General features: G+C 43.4%; 1 protein-coding gene across 2 annotated transcripts; it reads left to right on the forward strand.

Moving 5' to 3' along the window:
• Positions 1-375: 375 nt before the first annotated feature.
• LOC147458046 (protein REVERSION-TO-ETHYLENE SENSITIVITY1-like) lies at positions 376-5,648 on the forward strand. 2 transcript variants are annotated; one of them, XM_086512805.1, is made up of 3 exons: positions 376-1,161; positions 4,544-4,900; positions 5,012-5,648. In XM_086512805.1, the coding sequence occupies exons 2-3, from the start codon at positions 4,556-4,558 to the stop codon at positions 5,432-5,434; spliced, it is 768 nt and encodes a 255-aa protein (XP_086368931.1). In that variant the 5' UTR covers positions 376-1,161; positions 4,544-4,555; the 3' UTR covers positions 5,435-5,648. The 2 variants fall into 2 exon arrangements, with proteins under 2 accessions (XP_086368931.1, XP_086368932.1); XM_086512806.1 differs by lacking the exon at positions 376-1,161 and adding an exon at positions 1,252-1,543.
• The last annotated feature ends 4,498 nt before the right edge of the window (positions 5,649-10,146 follow it).

Raw genomic sequence — 10,146 nt, forward strand, 5'->3', positions numbered from 1 at the left:
TGGCAACACAAACGTGTGCATTATTTCGACCTTCTAGATGGTACTCCATATTTAACTTGGACATTTGCCCAAGTTGGAGGTTAGTATAGTGGGCCTATGTTACTTCTGCTTATATCAAACGCCTTGTTGCAGTGTGAGATTTGCGCCAGTGCATCAAATATGCCACCATAGCATTGGCGAAGGCTATGTTCTCATAATTTCATAAAGCTAGAGCATGTGTGGGCAATCGTAGCATGGAATAGGAAAAGGTAACGTTGTAACTCCTTTTGAGGGGAAAAGAGTAATCAGGCCATGTGGGTTTTACAGGAGTTTCACCATGGGGGAGTCATTCAAAAACACTTGTTGCCGAGCGGCGTCTAGAGAACCTCGCCCATTTCTAGACTACAGGGAAAGAGGGAGCGCGTGTGTAATCGTGTGTAGCACTGTAGACTAGAGGCCGAGCTGTGGGTGCATTTTCTCTCTGGTCAATCGCTCAATCCAATGCATGTACCAGTGGCCGGGGGTGTGTGTGTTTGCCCGCATCTCTTATGATGATGATGATGCATATGCAACCCCCCTGACCAGACCCATCATCTCCTCGAACCCACCTAATAATCCTCCCTTCCCCCCTTCACCTTCCCATCCCCTTCGCTCCCTTCCCTCCCGATTTTCTGCCTCTCCTGTTGAATTGTTACCCCCCTCCCCTCGAGAATGTCATGATTCTTCCTCCCTTGCATCTGCGCACCTTTGTCCGGATGCAGGCCCCTCCCTCACGACACTATATTCTTCAGGCCCCCACAGCTTCCTCTTCGTAAGTCTTTGGGTTTCTCCTTCGAGCTCCTCGATCTATCCATGCCTGGTAGGCAGATAAAAGATGGCCCTCCTGTTGACCTTTCCTCCATGGCCTGCTAGAGTTTTTGGCTCTCTTTTCTACTGCGATGTCGAGAAACTGGTCTCATTGTCGGCTCTCCCGTTCACCATGGTGGTGCCAGCTGCGCCTTTTCTGTAGGATTTCTCCCTGCATGACTTAGATGGTCCCTTCGAGCCCGCACCGGCGTCCTGGAAGGCTCTTCTGTATGGGTTTGGTGCTTGATCTGTGACGTTATGGTTCTCCTACGACATTTTTTTCTGCAAGTGTCTTACAGTGGAGCTCAAGTCAGCGGATAGCGTCTGGTCTAGAAGGTGTGCTTTCATTCTTACTGTTTTTGTCCTTACTACACTTGTGCGCCCCGCTACACACACACACACACACACACACACAGAGAGAGAGAGAGAGAGAGAGAGAGAGAGAGAGAGAGAGAGAGTGCCGTGTTGTCCTAAGGTAATTAGGTAGCTCCAGAAGCACTCTTGCGTCTAAGTTTCTTCTGGAAAACTTGTCCGAGACACTAGAACTGTTGAGAGATTAAACGGTACAATTTTCTGTTACAACAACAACAAAAGAATGCCCTTGGTGAACAGTTGTCTGGGTGTCCTGTTACTGGTGAATTTGTGTCAGTGTGCATCGCCAACTCTGCACTGCACAGAATTCTACAGCTTTCCGGTTAGGATGAGTTGGATATTGCGGGTAATATGGGACTCTATTGGGTTTGGTTGCTGTCCATAGATTGTCAACACAGTAGTGCACAGCCATGTGTAGAGCAGGATCCTCCTTAAGCTCAGCCTCCTTGGTGTAACCATCAAAAAGCTGTATGCGTATATACTTATATTCTGGCACGATCTTGACCCTCAGAAGCTAAATTTAGAGTTAAGTCGATGCATGCTTCAAGCTTTCCGAGCAGCCTAGAGGATGGAGGTCTTCAGACGGGGATGTGCAATCTCATAGGATCACTCAGTGTAAGCATAGGGAAAGTTCGCAAGCAAGTTAGAGCCTTTGTAGCTTCCCGACGTGAGGATCTTTTAGTGTGAATGTGAATGCAGCTGTGTAGGATTCTCTCTCAAGGCATGGATTGGAGATTTGCCTAAGAAGTTTCAGTAAGGAGATTTCACTAATGCCCATCATGGAATGCTAGGTTTTTGAGGTTAAATTAGGTCATCCCCATAGTGAGTCATTTACACATGAAGCACCGGGAAAAGATTTATTTAGCCTTGGGTTTAAAGGACAAGTGTATTTTCAAGGCACCCTTATGTATTCAGGAGGTCTTTTGGGGTTTCAAACTAAAAAGCAGGAAAAACTTGTGCAGCTTAGTTGTCTGTGTTCTAACCTACTCGCAAGTTTATTTGTGGGTTTAGTTACTTTTTGCATTATTAGGTAGACACAGCGTTCCTGATTTATCTCTTTATGCGTCTTGCTTTGTGCACAACCAATCTAGAAGTTATCTTCATTGACTACGGTGTAGGAATGATGTGCTCAATTGCAAATATATCTTCACATTGCGTTGTTAATTTATGTTTGTTCCGTTCTAATGTCCTGGATGTGTATTTGTCTTTCATGGTAAGCTTCTCTTTGGGCTGTTGATAGCATGGTCTGGATCCTTAAATATCTAGCGTTGGCTTAGGAGGTTGGTAGTAATAGAAACACTTCAAGCACAGTGCACCTTTTTTTTATTCCTGACAATAGGAGATTTTACTATGTACATCACTGGATCAAGATATCCAGACAAAAGAACTTTTCTAGGGAATGTAACTCCATCGGCCGACAGGCTCGATGATATGAAAAGGGACAGTCCTTTGGACCAATAACTGTCAGCTAATTGGCCTATTTCTGAACACAGCTTGTGTGGAAATGAACTTCTACCTGCACAGAAAAAGTTTATCTTCAACAAAGTTTGCAAGCATAGTCATAGAATGTACATAGCGTGGCTTGTGAATTTTGGTTGACAAATGATATGCACTTGTTGGTTTGACATTAGAGTAGAAAAAATTGGACCCTCAGTCCTATAAGTATAAACAAGTTGGACACGGGTAAATTTTTGCAAACAAACTTCGAACTTAGCGGAGATTAGACTAGTCATTTACTGTCTCTTGTGTGTGTTCATGTATGTGCATCGCGGATGACTCAGACTTACCCAAACTCTTTACTAGATTGGAGGCTGTGCTCCCCTGTTAATCTATCACATCTCAACCGTTGATTTCCAATGTTATGAATGAATCTGTTAATATGAGGCTTTTGGTTTTGGTTGTTAGGCTGTTCAAAAGTCAGGGCTTTTTGCTACTGTTTCTGATTATTTCACTCAATCTTCCAGATTGGTTAGATTCTTTTTGGCATAAAGATGGCTTCAATGCTTCCTTATTATTGAGAAGGACTTGAACAAGAGATTTGGCTTTTAGGGGACACAAACCCAGAGGCTACAGATGTTTTATTGTATTACAGATGTTTTTTTGTATGGGCTTAGTGTGATAGCTTGGACGAGCAAAGGGTTTTTTCTTGAACTAGAAATAAAGGTTGTGTTGAATGCTTCTTACTTTTTTGGCCTGTGAACAAAGGAAGTTGCTTACAGTTGATTGTGTTTGATGACTGTAATTTTGTTACGCTACGGACATCTATGGCAGCTGCAAAAATTATGGGGTAGGGAATGTCCCATTCCTCATAATACCTGTGACCCTTTGGTGACCGGCGAAGGCCAGGAGCCATCGGGGAGCAGGTATTATGGGGGAATGGAAACACTAAGTGTCCATTCCCTCTGTTAAGGGCCCGGGGCAGGGGGGCCAACACCATTTGTTGAGGGAGGAGGCAGCACAACAGTGACCAGCACTGGCGGAGAAGCTTGCAGGTGCACTCAGTGGCGCTCTCGCTCAGTCGCGTTCAGCTTACTGCATAGAAGTCAGATTACAGAGCCAATGATTGGCTGCATGGACAATCATTACGCATTACGCATGCTGAGGTGTCAACACCTCATCACTTTCCGAGAGTTGACCTGCCGTTACCCCATTGGAGGCTCAAGGTTTGGATTCTGAGTGCTGACGTGCTGCAGATCTGATGCATGCAGTGCTGATTAAGAGCAGGAAACGCCTAGTTGGACGGCCAGGATGGCCTGCCCCCCGACCCCGGACCTTGACGGTTTAGAGTAGTGTCTATTATGGGTTACTTGACGAATGGTTTTGAAATGCCATCAGCTATGCAAGTAACAGTGCGGCTGTATAGATCGTAATGAGAGTAGCATTGGGCAAGGTGGCTGTAGTTCTTTGTGTCTGTGCTATGTATATATAGAGGCGATATCATTTTATCTTACAATTTAGGCATGAAATCATGCGTTTGGTTTATTATGTGGTTTTGGCTGATAGCCTGGGGCAATGCTCGTCAGTCTAAGCGACAAGTTTACCATTCATTAGTTCTGAATGCAATTCTTTTTTACAGTACTGATAAGTGGTATGTAGTTTATAACATTGCATTGTCTTCATTGCAAGATATTCCTCAAGCCACCAAGACACATTTGTTGTCGTTTATCTGATTTTCGTATCCACACTGTTGGTTGCCATGTGTGATTTGTTCAGGGCTATGCATGCCCTCATCGCGATTTTTATGTTGTTTGACTGATTCAGATGGAACAAAGTTATAAATTGTTCTTCCTGCTTTTTGTGTGGGTCTTTACAGAATAACATTCTCTACTGCTTTTATTCAACACAGGTTTAGCAAAGCATGCAGAAAGCACTCGGCCAAGCACATTTTCAGAGTCTGGATGAGCGCCATCCAAGTTGGAGGGCACCTGCAAGTATGACCGAGTCTCAGGATGCAGAGGCATTGAAACATCTAATCGAGTCCCCAGGATCAGGATCAGCATCGGAATTCTCTAGTAATCGGTTCCCCCGGAGTATTGTTTGGACTCCTTTGCCTATAGTTTCGTGGCTGGCTCCATTCTTGGGGCACGTGGGTGTATGCCGTGAAGATGGCATTATTGTGGATTTTGCTGGCTCTTACTATGTAAACATTGACAGTTTTGCATTCGGCGCAGCAGCGAGATTTGTTCATTTGGATGAACAACAGGTAAGCGTCATCAGCAACAGGGTTGTTAATCTGGAAAGTAGTGTCATCTTTATATCTTCCTTCTTAACTTAATGCATGCAAATTGCCTAATCACTTCTCTTTTCTCTGCAGTGCTGCTTCCCTCCTTATCTCTCGGGGCACACGTGTAAATCGGGCTTTGAGCATGCACAAGTGGGCACGGCGTTGTCGTGGGATGATGGACTTCGAAGCTGTATGCAGCATTTCCAACATAAGTCGTACAACCCCTTTACATGTAACTGCCATTCTTTTGTCTCTTGTTTCCTCAACAGGATTGCTTATCAAGGTTCCATAAAGTGGAGTGTGATCACCATTGTGCTGTTGGTCTTTATGAAAGGCCAGTGGGTTAGCAAATGGGCTGTAGCGAGGGCGTTCGCTCCTTTCACACTAGTGATGTGTTTGGGCTTGTTAGTAGCCGGCTGGCCTTTTTTAGCAGGCTTGGCCGTGTTTGATGTACTCCTGATTGGGTGGTTCAGTTTTGCAGCTTACATATGGACTGATCTTATTGATTGCTAACTAGGCAGAGGGAGAGAGAGAGAGACAGAGAGAGAGAGAGAGAGTGAGCATTCATATCCTGGCTCAAAAGTAGAGTCTAGGGCTTGGCTAAATCATGACATGGGTAGCTAGCCCATTTGATTACTTGTATATGCACACCAAGTTTTTCCGAAGAAAAAAAGGTGCTTCACTCAAATTAAAGCTTCCAAGGGACTGAATTTGTTGTTTATTGTCATTTGGACGTCTCAACTGTCGCTTATTGGGCATAATACTTGAGGTATTTAACTGTCATTTATTGCATGGAATACTCAAGATCAAGAAAAGTGGTGGTGGCGTTGACCACTGGCAGTATGAACAACAGTGTCTCGTGCTTACAAAAAGTAGTGGGTAATTTAATTCATACAAGGGATTTTGGTTTTTGGCCTTCTAAGTGAAGAAGATAGCTAGCATACATTTGACTTTTGCATTTGAAGCATTGGATGACTGGGTCCTTTTAAAAGATGGGCACTGGGTACCTTTCTTTATAGAAAGGCATGTTTTTTTTCCCCCCTTGCTAATGACAAAATGTCACAAGAATTACAAGTCAATAGTTTTAACTTGGTGACATTTTGGTGAAGAATATGAGAACATCTTGTAGCCAGTATGTGACCCTTAAAATCAGCTTCAAGTAAAAAATGCAAAGCTATACCCTTATCTAATCCCTTGTGACCCTGATATATATTTTAGTAACGAGTATCCCCTATGACTCATTTTCAAGTTTATTGGCCGGAATCTGCCAAGATTCCATTTCGTTTAGCCTTTAGCTTCCAAGTTGCCCATCGAAACTTGGTTACTTGGACTCGAACTGTCGTTGATTCAAACATTCTACATTTGCAGAGCAGGGCTAATCCATGTTGGTGAAGTATACGTTGCAGTCCCAAGCGTGTTTCATATTTATAAAAAAGAAACCCATGCCTCCCCTTGCCTGTGTGCACCTTTTGTCTGTTGTAACTACTACTCTGCCTTGCTCAGTCCGTGGCCAGATGTTCGCCTTCGTCACATGGTAGCCTTCCCATCATCCTTTTGTTTGCTGTCGAGTGGGGAATCTCCTCTGATTTGTCTCAAATAACTATATGCAGAATCGTAGCACGTTCTAGACATATTAGTGCAATACACCCACACTAGTATGGTTAAAGAATGAAAGTAGTAAACATTGAAGAGGTAGTCCTGGTAAGTTTCTTTCCAATAGAGTCGATGAATATTGGAGTCTTCTGTTGGTCCCTCTCCACTACTATTTGATTTAAGATATCGGTATGTTGGGTACTTATCCGTTCTATGCAAGATGTAGCCTAGTGGTTAAGGTGGATCTGCACCTGCATAGAGACTTAAGTTTGATGCTCAATGGCACCTTCCAAATTCCGATTGTACCTTAGGGCCGATTCAACTTACACAGTCCCTTATCATACTCAAATGTTGTCCTTGCCATGGTGTTCACACTGTGCTTTACAAAATTAAAATTTAAAAATGGACTTCGGCATTCTCTACATATGCAAAAAGCTAAATAAGATACCATGTTGCATATATCACTTGTGTTGTAAACAAATGTCTTATCATAGTGCTGAAAACAAAAAAATAGAAGTGTGCCTAGTGATCCTTAAAGCTAGAGTCTTAACTCCCAAACTTGAAAGTGCATTAAATGTGACCTGTCTCCTCGAGGCTCAAGCGCTATCTCCTTACTATCTCATATAAGAGAACTTTGTAGCTTGTAGATTGCTCACACTTTGACAACTTCTACCAACAAGCAGCGACGAGCAATACCATCGCCCCCCCCCGTCGGGCTGGTGGTCCCTGCCTAGCTAGGTATGCTGTGCCTCCCTCACAAAAGCTCATGATGTTTAGTTAAGTGATGATGTGGGAATTATTGTGAGAATTTGTTCAAAACTTCTTGTGTATTCAGTCCATAAACAAGCTTTTTACAAGGAAGCTCGAAACCCATACATCAAATGAGCACAACTATGTGACACTTTAATGCCGATCGAAACCAAGCAAGGATCAAATCTTACTAAAGCTCAACAAGACCAACTCAAAAGAGACCATGGAGAAGCCAAACCCCCAACTTCAAAGTTGGATGGTCACCAACCTACAACAAGAAATCCCCAACTCCAAAGCTGAACGGTCATCAACGCCTACAGTCGAAAACCCCCAACTCCAAAGCTGCACAATCACCAATTTGCAAAGGAAGCACACAAGTTTTCGATGCAGAATTTGTCACCGGATCGAAAGAAATGCATTTTGCAGTTGAAAAAACATGAGTTTGATGGTCAGGATTATCTCTTGTGCACGTGAATAATCCACTCACCCACAAAGTCGTTACCTTAGCTCATGATTGTTTGTTACTTTTTGGCTTGCCAAAGATGGAGCCTTAGTGATGACTCTTCTTTTTGCTTAGCTAAAATTCCAAATGACAATTGGTTTTAATGGGCTATATTGTTGAGTACCTTTTCTATTGCTAACTAAAAATAAGAATTTAAAATTTCGATCCAAGAAAAGGGTGATTCAAATTGGTCTTTCAAGTTAGTGGCCATTTAAATGATGGTTCAAGTTCTTTTCTCTAACAGTCCTTCTTGACCTGCCCAAAGGACTGCTAGAGTATCTTTTTTGGTGTGCCCAAAAGACAAAGGTCTTAGAGGTGACTTCTCTTTTTCTTGGCTAAAAATATCAACTTTTAATAAATAAATAAATTTTGAGAGAGATTTTCATTGGTTGAATGAGGCGATATTTAGAAAGAGAAGTGTGTATAAGCAATGATGCTAAATTTACCATTGGTGATATATTGAAGATTTACATACGTAATGGATATTTTTGGAGCCCAGTCCCCTTGCCCACTAGAGTAGTAGTAGCATTTAGATATAAATTTAAATTCAAAATTAGGTGGTCACACTAAGCAAGGAAATAGAAAAATGCTTATTGGCTTCACCCTAAATTTAAGAAAAGAAGACCGTGTAGCTATAAGGAAGGAAAACACTTTTACTATATTAAAGTTAAGAAAGCGTGTGGAGCTACAAAGAAAGAAAAACATCTTTTATTTTGAATTCTGTCTAGTGATGCTCCTAAAATCAAATTCACTTTCTTCTTCTACTACTACTACTGGGTCTACTCTTGCGCTTACATTAATTAATTAGTCACGAAGATCCCCAAAGAATTTTAGCACTCAAATGCAAAATAAGCCGAGATGTCGCCATCAGCTTTTTTGTACCTCCTTTCTACTGCTCTGCCCCCGTCCCCTCCCCGCCCTCCTGTGCGCTGTTTTGTTCTGAAGAACCCATCATCACAATGCCCCCCCCCCCCCCCCCCCCACAACACCCTTCCGGCCCCCCAAATCACAAAATGCCAGCTATTCTGCCTCGCGCTAAACGACGCTCCTGCTGCCGTCTGCCTCGCTATTCCTTTGCCACACCAATCAACACACAAAGCGATCCCGCATCAGCCCAAGCTGACTCTCGCATCGCTTGTCGTGCAGCAGAGACAGGCAATGCATTCCTCGGCAAATAGAGCAACGCCTCCACTCTCAACCCAATGTCTGGCTTGAGAGACGAGGGCGAGAGCGAATGAAACCAAGCATTGCGATGTCCCTCTCTCCACCTTGGCTCACACTTGGCATCACTCCCACCCCTCTCCACATAAGCCTGCCACCTAGCTCCGCCTTCCCATTTTCTCCCTACTCAAGCAACAGAATCTCCATAGATTCTTGCTAATGAACAAATGAAAAAGTCGTTTTCGGGACCTACTCGGATAGTTTTAGCAACAAATACCATTAATCTATATTTATCTATCTAACTATTATAATGGAGAGAGGGCATCTGGGAGATGCAATGAAAGCGCCACATGGAAGATAGAGAGAGAAGGCGAGGTTGAACCCACAAAATTGTCTCAATGTATATATAATTTAGAAACGGTTTCTATGAAATGCCAAATTTGATGTTGTTTCAAAACTACAGTAGAACGAGAATATTGAGAAGCAACCTTCGAGTCTCCTCTCCCCCCCCCCCCCCCCCCCCCCCCCCCCCCCCCCCCCCCAAAGGACTTAGGCCCATGGGTATTCTATTGCACTTGTGGCTTGGAGCACCTCTCATGGTGCGCCCCCCCCTTAACAAGTGTATGTGGTATGTGTACTTGCCAAGAAGAGTCCAAGAGAAGTGGGGGCAAGTTCGCCAAGGAACCAATTGAGCCAAAGGGAAAGAACAATGCAACGCAAAATTTTCCCAAGGCTAACAACAACAATGACAAGGGAAAGACGAAAGAAAAGGGCTACAAAGGTAAAAATAAACATTTTCTTGAAGAGGTTGAATGTTATCGTAAAGATAACAAGTGTTTTAAGTGTGGAGAGCAAGGTTGTATTTCCCATGTATGTCCCAAGAGAAGCGAATGTAATGACCCTCCTAGATCCACCATGGTGGAAGCTCTAAAAAATGAAGGCCATTGCACAGAAGCACCACTCTCTTATGCTTGGAAAAAATAAGAGAGCATGACGCTGTCATATATGTCTATTGAGCTAGCTACCGAGCTAGGAATTCATGACTTTGAGATGGGAGATGTGATATAAGGAGATGGAGCTTTCAAAGGGCAAGAGGTCTCACTCACGCCGCTGATTGGGAAGCTAAGCCTCCATGTGAAAAGTTATGTCAACAAGGAGGATTTATTCATCCCTCCACTCAAGCATGAAGATGTTATCTTAGGAGCACCATGGTTTGACC

Source organism: Adiantum capillus-veneris, chromosome 5, assembly GCF_014529385.1.
Source record: "Adiantum capillus-veneris isolate H3 chromosome 5, ASM1452938v2, whole genome shotgun sequence".
In the NCBI taxonomy this organism is placed as follows: Eukaryota; Viridiplantae; Streptophyta; class Polypodiopsida; order Polypodiales; family Pteridaceae; genus Adiantum; species Adiantum capillus-veneris.

Excerpts from the sequence above, each read along its gene's own strand:
- LOC147458046 (XM_086512805.1), top strand. The coding sequence starts at position 4,556 with ATGCAGAAAGCACTCGGCCAAGCACATTTTCAGAGTCTGGATGAGCGC. Across the intron at positions 4,901-5,011 it reads TTCATTTGGATGAACAACAG|TGCTGCTTCCCTCCTTATCT; the intron begins GTAAGCGTCATC and ends TTTTCTCTGCAG.